Source organism: Canis lupus, chromosome 28, assembly GCF_003254725.2.
Source record: "Canis lupus dingo isolate Sandy chromosome 28, ASM325472v2, whole genome shotgun sequence".
Taxonomy (NCBI): domain Eukaryota; kingdom Metazoa; phylum Chordata; class Mammalia; order Carnivora; family Canidae; genus Canis; species Canis lupus.
Window position 1 is genome coordinate 29,505,866 of NC_064270.1, and position 17,689 is coordinate 29,523,554.

At 42.5% G+C, this 17,689-nt stretch overlaps 1 protein-coding gene across 9 annotated transcripts in view; it reads left to right on the forward strand.

The window, feature by feature from the left end:
• DENND10 (DENN domain containing 10) overlaps positions 1-17,689 on the forward strand; it is a 41,696-nt gene that overhangs the window by 12,825 nt on the left and 11,182 nt on the right. Inside the window, exons 1-5 of one of the 9 annotated variants that reach the window (XM_025467394.3) lie at positions 6,169-6,301; positions 8,403-8,531; positions 10,675-10,754; positions 14,188-14,336; positions 15,952-16,063. In XM_025467394.3, the coding sequence (XP_025323179.1) occupies positions 8,499-8,531; positions 10,675-10,754; positions 14,188-14,336; positions 15,952-16,063 (374 nt within the window). In that variant the 5' untranslated portion in view covers positions 6,169-6,301; positions 8,403-8,498. Of the gene's footprint in view, positions 1-6,168; positions 6,302-6,792; positions 6,869-8,382; positions 8,600-10,674; positions 10,755-14,187; positions 14,337-15,951; positions 16,064-17,689 lie in introns of those variants that run through there. The other 8 variants (XM_025467392.3, XM_025467393.3, XM_035707747.2 and 5 more) reach the window with 8 other exon arrangements.

A 17,689-nucleotide genomic window follows, 5' to 3' on the forward strand; every position in this document is an offset into this window, starting at 1 on the left:
AAGAGGAGGAAAAAATAGCTGAAGTCTTATCCATCTAAAGAAAACCATTGTTACTAACATTGGGATATTTTTCAATACTGTTCTATGACATTTTTACAATTACAGACCTTATATTAGTACATTTAATAGACATATGTTTAATAGACTTATATATTTAATAGACTTATATCACATTTCTAAATATTTGCCAAACTACCTTCCAGAAAGGCTTCAATTCATTAATACATCTTTAAATACATAAAATCCATATTGAACAAAACAGGGTGTTTCCTAGTGAAGTCAGTATAAACTGTCACAAACTGAATAAGCAATTATGCTCATATTGCTTTTATCTTTCTTAATTCTAGGGTACCCCACCTGCCTTGTTACAAGTAAATTTGGTACTTTTTTTTTTTTTAAGATTTTCTTTATTTTAGAGAGAGATAGAAACAGAGCATGGGGGGTGGGGGTTGGAGGGGCAGAGAATCTCAAGCAGGCTCGACACTGAACTCGGAGCCTGATCTCACCACCCTGAGATCCTGACCTGAGTCGAAATCAAGGAGAGTAGGACACTTAACAGAATGAGCCACTCAAGCCCCCATGAATTTGGTATTTATTCAAGGTTTCTTTCCAATTGTCCCAGACCCAGAGGCTTACTCATGGGCCAGCAAACAAATCCAGGGAGATTATGAAGTAGTTCTGGGCACTCTGTTTCTGATTGTGGCTCTCATAGCCTCACAGATTACTCTAGAAGACTAAGCTTGCAGTGTCTGGCTACTGTACAGATCTGTGATGTTCCTCGGGGCACAGATCCTTGTACTGGTTTTAAGGGGGAGGAGGAGTGCTCTCTTTGATTCACTGATGAACTCTTACTCTGGCTTCAGCCCCTGGGGCAACCAGCTGCCTCAGGAGCAGCAGGCAAGGACTTGTTCTACAGTCCATTGCTCCAAGCACACAGACCCTTTGTTGCTTTCTCTCCTTGGAGCTATGGGGAGTCCCTTGTGCATCTGGCACATCTTAAAAACTTCTCAACCAGGCAGCCCGGGTGGCTCAGCGGTTTAGTGCCTGCCTTTGGCCTAGGGCATGGTTCTGGAGTCCCGAGTCCCGGGATCGAGTCCTGCGTCAGGCTTCCTGCGTGGAGCCTGCTTCTCCCTCTGCCTGTGTCTCTGCCTCTCTCTCTCTCTCTCTCTCCCTCTCTTTCCTGAATAAAAAATAAAATCTTAAAAAAAAACAAACTTCTCAACCACAAAAGGACATGACTATGCCTAATATATTCTAAGCCCAGACAAAGGAGCAATTGCTCATCCAAGGAAGACTGCAAGTGAACTCATGGGGCCCCACACCTTTACTATGGAGAAAAGAGGGGGTTACCTTAGTCATTCAAAGGCAGTTTTTTCAAGCTTCTCATTTACATGAGAAGGGAGGGGGGAAACCCCTCAGAAATATAATCTCCAGTATATAATATATATATATATATAATATATATCCAGAATATATATCCAGAAATATAGTACATCCAGTACAAGTGGCTGAGGAGTAGTTATATTTGGTTTCCTATGGCTGCCACCACAAATACTAGAGACTAGGTGGCTTAAACAACAGAAACTTATTATCTCACAGTTCCAGGTTGAAAGTCCAAGATCAAGGTGTTGGCAGGTTTGATTTCTTAAGGCCTCTCTCCTTGGCTTGCAGATGCCTCTCCTCTGTGTAGGCACATCCCTGGTATTTCTTTGTGTGTCCAAATTTCCTCTTCTTACAAAGGACACAGGTCCGATTGGATCGCAGTTCACCCTTACAGTCTCATTTTAACTAAATAACCTCTCTAAAGGCCCTGTCTCTACAGACAATCACATCTGAGGTAGTGGGTTTGGGACTATACTATATAGTTATATCAGCTCATAACAGTAGCTGAAATATGGTAGGATTTTAATAATTATCCTAGTTGATTGGATGATGGTTACCTTCACCAAAAGCAGGTATTTGAGGTACAGATTTGATGCAGATTGGTGTATTATTGACGTTAAAGGCAGTCCACAAGAGGATCTATTTTCCTTGTCAACATTTTACCCATAGAACCTTGCAAGATTGCAAAAGCCAATGAAATGGGAGTGTAAGTATCTACTTGGCTCCCAAACTGATTCTGAATCTGCATCCCACTCCTTAGCCCCTAATAAGTTTGTATTTTCTGTGAAACTAGTAGCATTAGCAACTATGTACTACAATAGTAAGCACAAAGAATCACTCCATGGGGCATAATTCAGAGTACTGCCCTCCAGAAATTCAGTCTAATGAAAGAACAGAAGAGCCTATATACTCCAATTCCAGTTTTATGGCCAAATGCTATTAGATCTTGGAAGAAGAAGTTAGTTTTGCCTGGGTTTAGGGGAGATATGGTATTTGAGCCTTGAAGATGTAGAATTTTCTGATGTAAAGAGCAAGTAGAACAGGAGGGCTTGTTCAAAATACAGTAGCACTGTAATCATACAGTAAAAAGCAGGAAACATTTACTATCATTAATAGCTAATAGAACTAATCATATTTTCTTTTTTTTTTTAAATTAATTTATTTATGATAGACATAGAGAGAGAGAGGGGCAGAGACAGGAGGAGGGAAAAACAGGCTCCATGCCGGGAGCCCGACGTGGGACTCGATCCCGGGACTCCAGGATCACACCCTGGGCCAAAGGCAGGCACCAAACTGCTGAGCCACCCAGGGATCCCCTCTAATCATATTTTCATACTCAAAGTATTACTCAGTTAAAATTACTGAGCCAGAATTATGAGTATTAACTTGGATAAATATTTTAAAAAACAAAGTTGGGCCAAGAAAGGCAACTCACAAATGAATACAAATAGTATGCAACAGAATGGGAAGCTTTGTACACAAGTGATCTCTTGTGTAGTTGGAGTTCCCTTGCTTGGGTCTACATCCTGGCACCGCCACTTGCAAGCTATGTGATCCTGGGCAAATTGTGCCACTTTTCAGTCTTCTTGTACATTGGGGAACCTAATAGGACTTATACACAGGGATATTGTGAGGAGTAAGGAAAATAATACAAGTAAAATACTCAGAACAATGTCTGCCATTCGGTAAATGTTAGCTACTGTTGCACTGGTGTAAAGTTTTATTTTTTTTAAGTTTTTTTTTTTTTTTTAAAGATTTTATTTATTCATGAGAGACACAGAGAGAGAAAGACAGGCAGAGGGAGAAGCAGGCTCCATGCAGGAAGCCGGACACAGGACTTAATCCCAGGTCTCCAGGATCACGCCCCAGGCTGAAGGCGGCGCCAAACTGCTGAGCCACTGGGGCTGCCCTAAGTTTTATTGGAGAGGATGCGGAGAAAAGGGAACCCTCTTACACTGTTGGTGGGAATGTGAACTGGTGCAGCCACTCTGGAAAACTGTGTGGAGGTTCCTCAAACAGTTAAAAATATACCTGCCCTACGACCCAGCAATTGCACTGTTGGGGATTTACCCCAAAGATGCAGATGCAATGAAACGCCGGGACACCTGCACCCCGATGTTTCTAGCAGCAATGTCCACAATAGCCAAACTGTGTTAGGAGCCTCGGTGTCCATCGAAAGATGAATGGATACAGAAGATGTGGTTTATGTATACAATGGAATATTCCTCAGCCATTAGAAATGACAAATACCCACCATTTGCTTCAACGTGGATGGAACTGGAGGGTATTATGCTGAGTGAAGTAAGTCAGTCGGAGAAGGACAAACATTATATGTTCTCATTCTTTTGGGGAATATAAATAATAGTGAAAGGGAATATAAGGGAAGGGAGAAGAAATGTGTGGGAAATATCAGAAAGGGAGACAGAACGTAAAGACTGCTAACTCTGGGAAATGAACTAGGGGTGGTAGAAGGGGAGGAGGGCGGGGGGTGGGAGTGAATGGGTGACGGGCACGGGGGTTATTCTGTATGTTAGTAAATTGAACACCAATAAAAAATAAATAAAAAAAAAGATTTTATTTATTCATAGTGATCAAGGAAACCTTGGTTCTTTTCTCATAGAGTCGAAGAATGAATCTCGAGGACACAGGAGAGTTAGTAAAGGGATAGAAGTTTATTAAGTAAAGATACAGAGAAAACTCTTAAGGAGTGGGAGGGGACCCAAGAAGGATGCCACTGAGGGCTTGTAGGGTTGGTCTTTTATTGAGAGTCTAATCAGGGAACCTAAATCCTTTTAACATAGGCAGAGGGAGAAGCAGGCTCCCTGTGGGGAGCCCGATGCAGGGCTTTATCATAGGAGTCTGGGATCATGACCCCACCCAAAGGCAGACAACCAACCACTGAGCCACCCAGGCATCCTTGGTGTAGAGTTTTAAAAGAAAGAGTATGGGACGCCTGGGTGGCTCAGCGGTTGAGGGCCTGCTTTTGGCTCAGGGCGTGATCCCAGAGTCCTGGGATCAAGTCCTACATTGGGCTCCCTGCATGGAGCCTGCTTCTCCCTCTGCCTGTGTCTCTTATGAATAAATAAATAAAATCTTAAAAAAAAAAAAAGTACAATATGTTGTTAAGTGAAACATACAAATAAATCAAAACTTAAAAACATAGGAAAATGACAATGACCACATTTAGAATAGTGGTTACCTCTGTAGGGCAGGGAGGGGAAGGGCTTCAACTACATTCGTAATACTTTATTTCTTTTTTTCTAAATATTTGAGAGAGAGAGAGCATGAGTGGGGGAGGCAGAGGCAGAGGTAGAAGTAGACTCCCCACTGAGTGGGGAGCCCAATGCGGGGCTTGATCCCAGGACCCTGAGATCACGACCTAAGTCAAAGGCAGATGTTTAACTCACTGAACCACCCAGGTACCCCTGTAATACTTTATTTCTTAAGCTGGGTGGAAACTACATGTTTGTCTTCGATTGGTATATATTTATGAAATATTTCTTTTTTTTTCAAAAGATTTTATTTATTTATTCATGAACGAGAGAGAGGCAGAGGCACAGGCAGAGGAAAAAGCAGGCTCCATGCAGGGAGCTGGACGTGGGACTTGATCCCGGGTCTCCAGGATCAGGCCCTGAACCGAAGGCAGGCGCTCAACTGTTGAGCCACCCAGGCGTCCCTGAAATATTTCATATTAAAGACTTTAAAACATATCAAATGAGCCAAAGACCCTCCCTAATTAATTAGCTTTGTGAGATTTGGGTTTAGAGGCATAGAGGATCCATGAGGAGGGATCCTGCAGTCACCCAAACTGTCTGGCTCCTTTTTCTCATTTAGTTCTCTGTTTAAATATCTGTTCCTCAGAAAAGCCTTCCTCCAAACCTTTTTTTTGTTTGTTTGTTTGTTTTTTTTTTTGGATTTTATTTATTTGGGCAGCCCGGGTGGCTCAGCGGTTTAGTGCCACCTTCAGCCCAGGGTGTGATCCTGGAGACCCAGGATCGATTCCTGCGTTGGGCTCCCTGCATGGAGCCTGCTTCTCCCTCTGCCTGTGTCTCTGCTTCTCTCTCTCTGTCTCTCATGAATAAATAAAATCTTTTTAAAAAAAGATTTTAATCATTTATTTATTTGAGAGCGAGAACATGAGCAGGGGCAGAGGCAGAGGGAGACTGAGAACCAGGCTCCCCCACTGAGCAGGGAGCCCCACGTGGGGCTCGATCCCAGGACCCTGAGATCACAACCTGAGCTGAAGGCAGAGGCTTAACTGACAGCCCCCCAGGGGCCTCCTCCAAATCTGTTTTAAAGCACCATACTGTCTCCACCCTCCAAAATACTGCACTATTCTATTGCAATGGGTTTATCACTCTAGGCTGTTTTAGGATTATTTTACTCGGTCATTGCCTGTCTCCTTCTACTAGAATGCTCTGTCTTGCTCAACACTGTATTCCCACAGTCTTTGCAAATCTTCAGGGTTTGTGTGTGAATGAATGAATGAGTGAATGAATGGAGACCCTCCATACTCAGGGCCCCTCTTTACAGCCGGTCTGGAGAGCAGAAGTAGAATGAGAAAAGCGTGAGGAGGGGAGCAAGATTGGAGTAGGTGGAGGACGGGGTTTAAGAAGACCCGGATTAGAGGAAGTGAGGGAAATTGGCGGAGGCCAAGGGAGTTTCCTGAGGGCGAGGAGCCCCGGGGCTGAAGGTGAGCAGGAGAGCTGGAAGCCGAGGTGAGCCGGGGGCGGGGCCTCCGGGGCGGGGCGGGGCCTTGCGTGGGGTGGGCGGGGCCTTGCGTGGGGTGGGCGTGCCCGGGGCAGGGGCGGGGCCTGCGAGCGGGCTGTCGGGAGCGGCGCGCTGGGGCGGCGGCGGAGGAAAATGGCTGCGGCTGAGGCGGTGGACACTCAGCTGATGCTCGGAGTCGGGCTGATCGGTGAGGACGAAGGCGCCGCGCCCCGCAGGCCCGCGCTTCAGTTCCGCCTCCGCCTCCGCCTCCGCCTGGGCCCGGGTGGTCCGCCCCGGCGGCCCCTTCCCGGCGCGGCCCCCTCCCTACCGGGCCTGGGCGGGGGGCTGCGGGGCCCGGCCGCCCGCCCCGGGCCTGCCCGCCCGCGGCCTCGCGTGGGACCCGCCCGGGCCAGGCAGCGGGGCGGGGGGACGTCGAGGGTGGCCGAGCTCCGGCGGCTGCAGGGGGGCGGGGGCTGGGCCGGGAGCCGGTGGCGGGCCGCGCGGCTGGGAGGCGGCCGGGACGACGGCGGAACGCGGGGGACGTGCGCGCGCCTGGCCCCGATTCTGTGCTTGAGCGGCTCGAGTCTCGGTGGCCGACTGTGCCAGCCCGGGGGCTGGGCGTTATAGGCACGAGTTCTCTCCTGTTAAACTTCTACCACGGCTCCCGGGGGCGGGGGCGGGGGCGGGGGTGGGGGTGGGGGGTGCGTAATGTCTGCTGGGCACATTTCGGAGAAGCAGATGGAGGCCCCGGCCCCGGGTGGCATTGGTCCGGGAGGCACGCTAAGAAGCGGTGGAGCCAGGGGTGGGGGTGGGCGGCTCCTTGCAGTATGGTGGGATCCTGAGTGATGAGGAATTAGTGGTTGAGGAAGTACGTTGGGAGCTTTGGGTGTGCCTGTGCCGTGTGCATGTTTCAGGGTTAGGGGTTTCCAGGAACCATTCATTCATCCATCCTATAGGTGGCAGCTAACCCCCCCCCCCCCCGCCGTGTTCCCTGCCTGCCGTCGTCCTTTGAAATAACATCCTATTGAGATTTTTTTTTAAATTTTTATTTATTTATGATAGTCACAGAGAGAGAAAGAGAGAGAGGCAGAGACACAGGCAGAGGGAGAAGCAGGCTCCATGCACCGGAAGCCCGACGCGGGACTCGATCCCGGGACTCCAGGATCGCACCCTGGGCCAAAGGCAGGCGCCAAACCGCTGCGCCACCCAGGGATCCCCTTTTTCTTTTTTTTTCTTTTTCTTTTTATTTTTTTTTTAATTTTTTTTAAATTTTTTTTATTTATGATAGTCACAGAGAGAGAAAGAGAGAGAGGTTTTCAATTTTTCATATAGACACAGATTTAAAAGGGATTTAGTTCAAAATAATGGGGGGAGAGGTATCTCTCTCCCTTATGAAACATGGAGGGGCTAGATGTAGCTAGGTGCTGGAGCTGAATGATAGAGACTGGGGAATTCATTTTTTAAATTCTCTCTTCTATATACTTGATATTTTCCATAGTAAAGGTGTTTTTTTTAACTTATAGAATAGATAAAAATCTTCCTCCTTACTGCTATACGTGCAGCAACTGTTTTTCTAAAGTTTAGGCTATATTATTGAGGTGTTCACTTTGATGATGAAACTACATACGTGACGGGATAACCATTAGTGTTATTACTATTACAATTTATTTTTTTAAAGACTTTATTTATTTATTCATGAGAGACACAGAGAGAGAGAGGCAGAGACACAGGCAGAGGGAGTAGCAGCAGGCTCCCTCTGGTTGGCAGGTTGGCAGGGAACCCATCGTGGGACTTGATCCTGGGTCTCCAGGACCATGCCCTGGGCTGAAGGTGGCGCTAAACCGCTGAGCCCCCGCCCGCTGCCCCACTATTAGAATTTTAAATACAGAATTTGCACAATCAGTAGCGTGATTTGAGATTTCACCATTTTCTTCATTCCCAGTTTTGTTTTTAACAAACCCTTCCCATGTATTTTTTGAAGATCCTTCTCACTAGATGAAAATGTAATGATGAGTCTATGAGAATTTGTGTGGAAAGGGATAGGGAAGACCTCTACCAAAGCTGTAAGGCTAAGTTTTCATTCATAATTTGTTATAAAAGCTTTTCACTCAGGTTGCCTAAAACTAGGCCTAGGAGAGCTAGAAAATTTGACCAGTAGAGGTAGGTGGGAATATGGGGTCACCCGTGCTCCGCGATGCTTTGTGAAATGGGATGTTAAAACTGATTCCATTAAGTGCTTCTGAGTAACCAATCAATTCACTTCCTTGCTGCTGTTTGACATTCTCACAGTGACCATCTTTCCACCGTAGAAAAGGACACAAATGGAGAAGTTCTGTGGGTGTGGTGTTATCCTTCCACGACAGCTACTTTAAGGAATTTACTGCTGAGAAAATGCTGCCTTACAGATGAGAGCAAACTTCTCCATCCCTTCGTCTTTGGTCAGTACAGAAGAACGTGGTTTTATATCACAACAATTGAAGTTCCAGATTCTTCAGTTTTGATAAAGGTATAACTGCGTAAAGGTCACACAACCAAAAATATTTAAAGTGATATCACATTATTCCAGTAACACTTAGCTTTAGACATTATCATTCACAGCACACTTTTGAAAAACGTTGAATATGATTTTGATTGAGAATGTTTCCTTTCAGGTTTCACTCTCATTTATTCTATAAATGTTTGTTGGTGTATATTCTATGCCTGACCCTGTGGTTGGTATAGTGAAACCTTTTCCAGGTTATACTCTGATGGAGTAGAAACGTAGACGTACTTTCAAAGATAAGACTCTGATTAAAAGTGGAAAGAAGCATTTCCTATAATTAAAAACTATTTTAAAGGATAAAATTATCCTTGGTATAATTAAGAAAAGTTTTTTCATTTGTTTGTGATTGGTAAGGGTATATTAAGAATAGAAAGAGTAAAGAAACTCATGTATTCAGTAGGCTTTTGTGTGTGTCATTTGATATGAACAGTATCAGTGAGACATGTTGAAAACCAGTATGTGGTCATTGTGGATTTTTCTAACCCCAAGCGACCAGCAGGTTTTTTTTTTTTCAAAGAAAAGAAATATTGGAAAGTGGCTAAGCTCCTGGTGTGTTCCTGAGTGGGGACTTCTTTTATCTTCTAGGGCTACTTTTTAATTTTTTTAATTTTTTATTTTTTTTTTAGGGCTACTTTTCTAGCTGATAGCCAGACTATATGAAGCATGTCCAAGATACCAGTTTAAGGAATTACATTTAAAATAACAGGAAGGCAACTATTTAAAACTGCTAGAAGTTTGGGGCGCCTGGATGGCTCGCTCAGTTGGTTAAATGTCTGAATCTTGATTTCTGCTCAGGTCATGATCTCAGGATCCTGAGATCCAGCCCCAGGGCAGGCTCCACACTTAGCTGGGAGTCAGCTTCTCTCCCTCTGCCACCTCCTCCACCAGATGCACACTTGCACATGTGCTCTTTCTCTATCTCTCTCTCAAAATAAATAAATAAAAAATCTTTTAAGGAATAATACAACTGCTAGAGATTTAAGATAAAACATTCATAATTAGAAAATACAAATTGCAAAAAAGGTGTTTTTCAGTGTGTTATAAAAGCTTTGGTTTGGTTCATTAAGTTCTTGCTGAAAAGTCTTAATGTATCTTCAAGTAGATTTGTCTATGTTTTGCCTATAGTCTGCCAAACAATAGCAACATTGATTTCAAATCTGTTTTTCAGATTTGAAAAGTAGCAAGATTTTATTTATTTATTTATTTGGAAGATTTTATTTATTTATTCATGAGAGATACAGAGCGCACACGAGAGAGGCAGAGACACAGGCAGAGGGAGAAGCAGGCTCCATGCAGGGAGCGTGACGTGGGACTTGATCCCGGGTTTCCAGGATCACAACCTGGACTGAAGGCGCCAAACTGCTGAGCCACCCGGGCTACCAATAGCAAGATTTAGAGATAGTTCTTATACTTCAAAATATGATTTCTAAACATATTTCTGAAATGCTTTTTATAAAGTTGTTTTATCTCAATGGAAATAATAGATGCGATTAGCAGAAATTTATATTTATAATAATAGAGTCATATAGATAAATGAAGCTTATTGTAACAGTGCTTTAGATAATATGGCATTCTACAGAGAATTGACTATTTCAGGAACTGTGATTTTGCTGTATGTATTTTTGTTTCCTATCCTGTTTCATTATTAATATTATTTTTTCTATTTCATTAATTAATAGTTGATCAATTGGTAGGTCTAATACAGCATTTCTAATTTTGCTTTGATGAGGTTAGGGGACTTTAAATGAAAACTCACATTTTTGATACTTGAAATATATTTGTGATTTTGAAAAAATTTTAACTCTGAAAGTATTATATTCTTATCTAGGAAATTAAATATAATATATATATATAAAAGTATATGTGTGTGTATATAAACATAAAAGTATAAAGAAACAAAGTGAAAACTTGGTTACATTTTGATCTTTTCCTTTTAATGCCAGTGTGTCTTGTACAAGAGGGTTATTAGAATATAGTAATAAAAAATAAATCTGTGAAAGTGTCTTTAAAAAGTATACTTTTTTGTTTCTTTTGGACAGGTGACTCATTTTTCTATTGTTCTGACCGCCAAAGATTTTAACCCAGAGAAATATGCCGCCTTCACTAGGATATTGTGTAGGTCTGTATGAAAACTGTATTAAATGCTATCATACAAAAATGAAGATCTTACTCAATAGTTATATAGCAGATTTCAACACCAAGGAAACAAATTTCAGCCCTCTGCCTCCCCAACTTAATCTTTACTGGTCCTCCAGAAACTGTTTTATAAAGAGGAACTTTCTCTTCTGCTTTGAGGATACTGTTCCTCTTGTTTGGGAAAATGGTAGATGGAGGAGAAAAAGCAGTTTACACAACTATTGTAGTTCCTGGGTATTTTGAGTCACTTGCCACTTTTGGTCTGCTGCTTCTACTCACTTGTGATTTAGAACTTTCCTTAACAGGATGGATAAGTTAAGTGCTGGTGAAATGATAAGCTGGTCCGTATGTGTCAAAGTCTATGTATGGGAGTAATTTTGGGGAAAGTTAACTGGCATTTTGAATTATGCTAAAGCATGGGACAATATTCCTTAGCTGGAATTCTGAGAAGCTGAGAATCTGATTAATTAGTTAATCATGACTCAGATAAACTTCTTTAGTTTCATCCTAGCTGTTGAAAAAAATTGTGTAAAATATACCAGTCTGATCTCTTGCCTTGGTAAGTACATGCACTAGAGTTAATGAAATGTTTCTTAGATATTAGGGACATTGGTTTTTCCTTAATCAGGGCTTTGACAGGTTTTGATTTTTTTTTTTTTTTAATACTGTCATGAGATAGACCTGTAATTCTAATGTTATCTATTACAACTTCAGTCCTCAGGCTTGTGTCCAATAAGTAGTTTTGGGGGCAGGGGCAAAGGGAGTTGTTTTGTTTTTCTTACTATAACCTGATAAATTGTTGCTTTTTTTGCCATTTTTATGTACACACACTCATAGAGTGGAAATCTACTTTCTCATTACTTAAGAGTTTCAGGTAGGTTGTGTTTTGACAAAATGAAGTTTTACTGGTTTTGCAGCCAGCTGTGATAAGAGAGGCTTCTTGCTCTTGTGAGATAAGTTCCAGGTATATAGTTCACTGTGGAATATATCTTCATTTTGTCTGCTACTATGGCACTGACACAAAGGAGATTATTATCATAAGAAGAGACACCATCTAGGAGCCATGAGCTAAAAACACTGCAAAGTTGTTTTTTGTTTTTTGTTTTTCTTTTTTAATTTTTTAAAATTTATTTATGATAGGCACACAGTGAGAGAGAGAGGCAGAGACACAGGCAGAGGGAGAAGCAGGCTCCATGCACCGGGAGCCCGACCTGGGATTCGATCCCGGGTCTCCAGGATCGCGCCCTGGGCCAAAGGCAGGCGCTAAACTGCTGCGCCACCCGGGGATCCCTGCAAAGTTGTTTTTGTTTTTTATTTATTTATTTATTTTTATTTTTATTTTTATTTTATTTTTTATTTATTTGTGATAGTCACACGGAGAGCGAGGCAGAGACACAGGCAGAGGGAGAAGCAGGCTCCATGCACCGGGAGCCCGATGTGGGATTCGATCCCGGGTCTCCAGGATCGCGCCCTGGGCCAAAGGCAGGCGCCAAACCGCTGCGCCACCCAGGGATCCCTGCAAAGTTGTTTTTGAACAAACATTGGACTCCCATGTCATTTGACTGAGTTGAGGTTAGGTTATCCAGTGAATTCACTGGTAAATATTATGGGGCCCAGAATGTAAGGTTGCTTTAGACCCCACTTCTTGCCCAAGAGGAAGCCCAAAGGAAGGGTTCCTTGGCTTCTGAAGGGCCATGGCACTGTTGCATTCTGGACTCTTCACCTATCACGGTTTAGGAGAAATGAGGACTCAAGGCAGCCACCTCCTCTGCCCCCTACCACTTACTGCACTTGCCTTTGTGTGTGTACATACCCACAGGCTCCTGCATGCACACATGCACACACTCCCCACTAATGTGTCTGTGTGCACATGCACATAGACCAGCACTTTTCGATGATTTTGAGGTTACCATGGAGGTGCTCCCTTCCACTTCTGGGGACAGGAGCAGACAAGCATACCTTCTACAGCATGCTGCTCACAGCAGCAGTGGAAGAGCCCATATGAAGGAGTCCATTCCCTATGTGGGGTTCAGGTCACTTGCCATGACCCCCTTCATCTTCTAGTCCCTCCAGCTAGTGGCCATGGTGGAGAACCCAGGTCTCATGCACTCCTGGAGTCAGTTGTCCATACCAGGTTTGACAGCCTGTAGCTTCCAATCTGAATAAGCTCCTGTGTGTTACACTTTCAGGTTTTTCCTGTGGAATGATTTTCAGAGAATTCCTCCCTCTGTTCAGTATTTCATGGCTCAGGGTTATCATGGAAAAAGTGGCCTTATCCTACTACCCTTCCTATGTTTCTCTTCTCTATTACTGTATATCTATTTTACAATTTTTTTGTATCTATTTTACAGTTTTAATGGTATGTTGTTTATTTGGTGGTGGTAATGTAAGCACATAGTAAAAACAATACAGAAGGGTATACAGTGAAAGTAAGTCCCTTCTTTCCCTGATTCCCAACTTCCCAAATGGAGACATTTTCTCCATATAGAAACATGTGTATGAGTTCATGGGTTTGATTATTTTATATTTATGATAGCTTACCATATTCATTGTTCTCTACCTTTTTTTCTCAATTTGTACATTAAAATAATTTTAAAACATTGATGATTGACAAAATTTGGTTAGAAGTTAAAACACTTGCTTTTTACACTTAATGTACAATATAGTTTTCAGTTTGATCTGTTTTAAACAATGATTTAATTTTCCTTCAGTTTTCTATCCCCTTAGCTGCTTACAGACCCAAGTAGGCCCAGTCTTGCTTTTCAAGCAAAATTTAGATTTAGTTACTCACAGGAAGAGATTTCAGGAGAGGGGACTGATTTCACATATGAGCTATAAATGTAGCTGGTGTCCTGTCAGCATTTTCTGGAACTTGATGGTGAATATATCTAGAGTGCATTTATCACTAGAAACTTAAAGGAGTTTGATTTCTTAATTATCTAAATATAGCTACCTCTGGGAACTCTGATAATAAATATAGGTCCTATAATTAGTGCTTTTTCCATAAACATTGCAAAACTTCTTCCTTGTCAAAGGAAATCCCAGTAATAAATAGAGTTGTTTGGACTAGAAGCACCATTTGTGAAGGTAAGACATAGATTAAGTATACCATATTTTTAAGAATAATAGGGCCTCAGAAAGTCCATAGCTCATTCTCTTGCCTAAGTGGATGATAGCAGGCTTCCCCAGATGTGAGGAGAAAGCCACCTTCAAGGAATTGTTGAAGTCTCTCGAGTACTTGGTTTTTTTAAATACATTTTCAAATTAAATTCTGGAAGTGGTCGTGTCATGAAAAGATTCAGGCATTCAGAAGTGTATTAGCAAGTCTTAGCAAGGACCCGTATGTAGGCTTGGGTTGCATTACTCCATGTGGTTCATGCTGAATAAAAGGATGGTGCTTTTTGTTCTTCTTACAGAATGTACCTGAAACATGGCAGCCCAGTTAAAATGATGGAGAGTTATATTGCAGTTCTCACAAAGGGGATATGCCAGAGTGAAGAAAATGGCTCTTTCCTTAGCAAGGATTTTGATGCCCGAAAGGCATATCTCGCAGGCTCCATCAAAGGTAAAAAAAAAAGAAAAAAAGAAAAAAAAAACATAAAACCCCATCTCAGATGGTTCCATCCCAACAACAATAATATCCCCAAGCCCAAGGCAATCCTCATTAGACGCTGATATTCTGTCTTCCTGTATACTTTCTTTTCGTTTTTTAAATTTTTTTTTTATTTTTATTTTTTTAAGATTTTATTTAGGGCAGCCCCAGTGGCTTAGCAGTTTAGTGCCACCTTCAGCCCAGGGCGTGATCCTGGATCCCTGGGATTGAGTCCCACGTCAGGCTCTCTGCATGGAGCCTGCTTCTCCCTCTGCCTGTGTCTCTGCCTCTCTCTCTCATTCTCTGTGTCTCTAATAAATAAAATCCTTAAAAAAAATTTAAAAAATAAAGATTTTATTTATTTGTTTGTGAGAGACAGAGAGAGGGGCAGAGACATAGGGAGAAGCAGGCTCCCCATGGGGAGCCCAAGCCTGATGCAGGACTTGATCCCAGGACCCCGGGATCATGCCCTGAGCTGAAGGCAGACGCTCAACCGTTGAGCCACCCAGGCATCCTCTGCATACTTTCATCTGTGTAATATTTATTTGTGAAACAGGAAGGAAGCTCAACTTCTACATTGCCTTCTTTGATTAGAATTCTGTCTTTGGAAAGCAGATTTTTGTGGTGGTCCTTTCCATAGGATTCTGACAGTTATATAGAAATGTTCTTTCTCAGCTAAGCCGAATTTCATGGCTTGAGTCTCCACTGACTTCCATAGTTTTCCTCTCCTTACTTTTAGCAGTTATTTCTTCCATCTGGAGAGCTCAAGCTCCTGACCCAGAGTTCCTCTTTTAACTCCCTGCCTTTCTCTCCTATCTGGAACATCCAAAATGGCCGTATGGGGCTAAGCCACAGACTTCAGGGTCCTTAAAAGGGAAGAGAGAGGAACTCTGAGGATTGTGCTAGCTTTCATTCTTGTCCTCCCACAGCACTATCTATTGCTCTTGATGCTCATGTCCTTTTTTATTTTTTATATTTTTTAAAGATTTTATCTTATTTATTCATGAGAGACACACAGAGAGAGGCAGAGACACAGGCAGAGGGAGAAGTAGGCTCCCCACGGGGAGCCAGGTGTGAGACTTAATCCCAGGATCACACCTTGAGCTGAAGGCACATGCTTAACCACTGAACCACCTGGGTGTCTCTTGATCCTCCTGTCCTATACCGTTGCTAAGCATCCCTGTTAAAGTGTTAGATTTGTCCAGCTATCTCAAAAGGACCCAGTCATGACATGTATATGTGTTGGGGAGGGGGTGTCAGTGAACTCTTTAAAAATTAAGGATTTTTCATGACAGAAAATGCGGGTTCCCTTCATATCATTCCCTATCTTATCGTTCTGGCTTCATCTGTGCATCCAGCACAGAGTCCCTTGGAGGGAGGAAGCGGGTTTAGGCAGCACTAGCATCCGTCCTAGGGAGCAGATATAGATTTATATGCCTGTCAAGGGTATAAGGTGCTTCTTTATTCTGTTTTGAAAATATTTCTGTATTCTATCTATAGAAAATGACCTCTGTTTATTGGAAAGAAATAAAAATTTTGTTTCCTTATATATTATTTAATGCAGTAACATAATTTCTTGTGTTTTAAGACATTGTGTCTCAGTTTGGAATGGAAACGGTTATCTTACACACAGCGCTGATGCTAAAGAAAAGAATTGTCGTCTATCATCCCAAAATAGAAGCCGTCCAGGAGTTCACCAGGTATTGTTTCTGGTCATTAAAAAGTGGAGGCTTTGTTGACAGCCAATTTGGGGCAATATGTGTTCCTGTGTGCTCTGTTTTGTTGCACATTTGGTATAAATAGAATGTGTTAGGCTGTGGGTGAAATGTCATTTTGGTCTAATGTTTCAGGTGAGATTTAGTATTTCAAAGTCCTTGAATTTAGGCAGATTCTTTTCTTTTTCTTTTTTAAGTATTTATTTATTTGAGAGGGAGTGTGTGGTGGGGAGGTTGGGGCAGGGGGTGGCAGAGAAACAGACTTCCTGCTGAGCAGGGAGCCTGATATCTGGCTCAGTCCCAGGATTCCAGGATCACAACCCAAGCCAAAGGCAAATGCTCAGCTGAGCCACCAGGAACCCCTAGGGAGATTCTTTTTTAAATTTAGAAATATGAATAAAGCAGGGAGTTTGAACTTTTCCTTGCCAGACAATAAATATTTTAGGCTTGTAGCCTATAGGGTCTCTGACTCAACCACCCAACTGCCAGAGTCAGTGCATATGTAAATGAATGGGCATGGCTGTGTTCTAGTAAAACTTCATGTGCAAACACAGAGGGCTGATCCATAGTTGTAGCTTCCTGACACCTGTTTTTTTTTTTTTTTTTTAATATTTATTTATTCATGAGAGAGACCGAGAGAGAGGCAGAGACACAGGCAGAGGGAGAAGCAGGCTCCGTTCAGAGAGCCTGATGTGGGACTTGATCCCGGGACTCCAGGATCACGCTGTGGGCCGAAGGCAGGCGCTAAACCGCTGAGCCACCCAGGGATCCCCAAGATTTATTTATTTATTTATTTATGATAGACATAGAAAGAGAGGCAGAGACACAGGCAGAGGGAGAAGCAGGCTCCATGCAGGGAGCCCGACATGGGACTTGATCCCGGGACTCCAGGATCGCGCCCTGGGCCGAAGGTAGGCGCTAAACCGCTGAGCCACCCAGGGATCCCCCCTGACACCTGTTTTATTTTATTTTTTTATTTTTCTGACACCTGTTTTAAGTAATTTTTTTTTTCTTGGTCAACCTTCAGTTTTATTTTCGAGTACTTAATACGGTCTCATGGTTTAACATCCAAAGGTTTAAGTAATTATTTTTTTCACTTTTACCACAGACTCACTCTCTCTCTTTTTTTTTTTTAAAGATTATTTGAGAGAGAGAGAGCATGCACAGGTGGAGGAAGAGGGACAAGACTCCATGCTGAGCATGGACCTGGTGCTGTGCTTGAGCTCATGACCTAAGCCAAAATCAAGAGTCGGATGCTTAACTGACTGAGAAGCCCAGACACCCCTCTCTTATTTATTTTATTTTTTAAAATTTTATTTAAATTCAGGACTCCTGGGAGGTTCATCAGTTAAGCATCTGTTAAATCTGTTAAGCATTAAATAAAATATTTAAAAATTTTTAAAATTTAAATTCAATTCACCAACATAGTATTATTATTTTTATAGTTTAAAAAATTTTTTTCTTTAGCAAATCTAACTTGTTCATAGATTTATTTTTTTTTAAGATTTTATTTATTTATTCATGAGAGACAGAGGCAGAGACACAGGCAAGGGAGAAGCAGGCTCCCTGTGGGGAGCCCAATGCGAGACTCGATCCCAGGATCCTTGGATC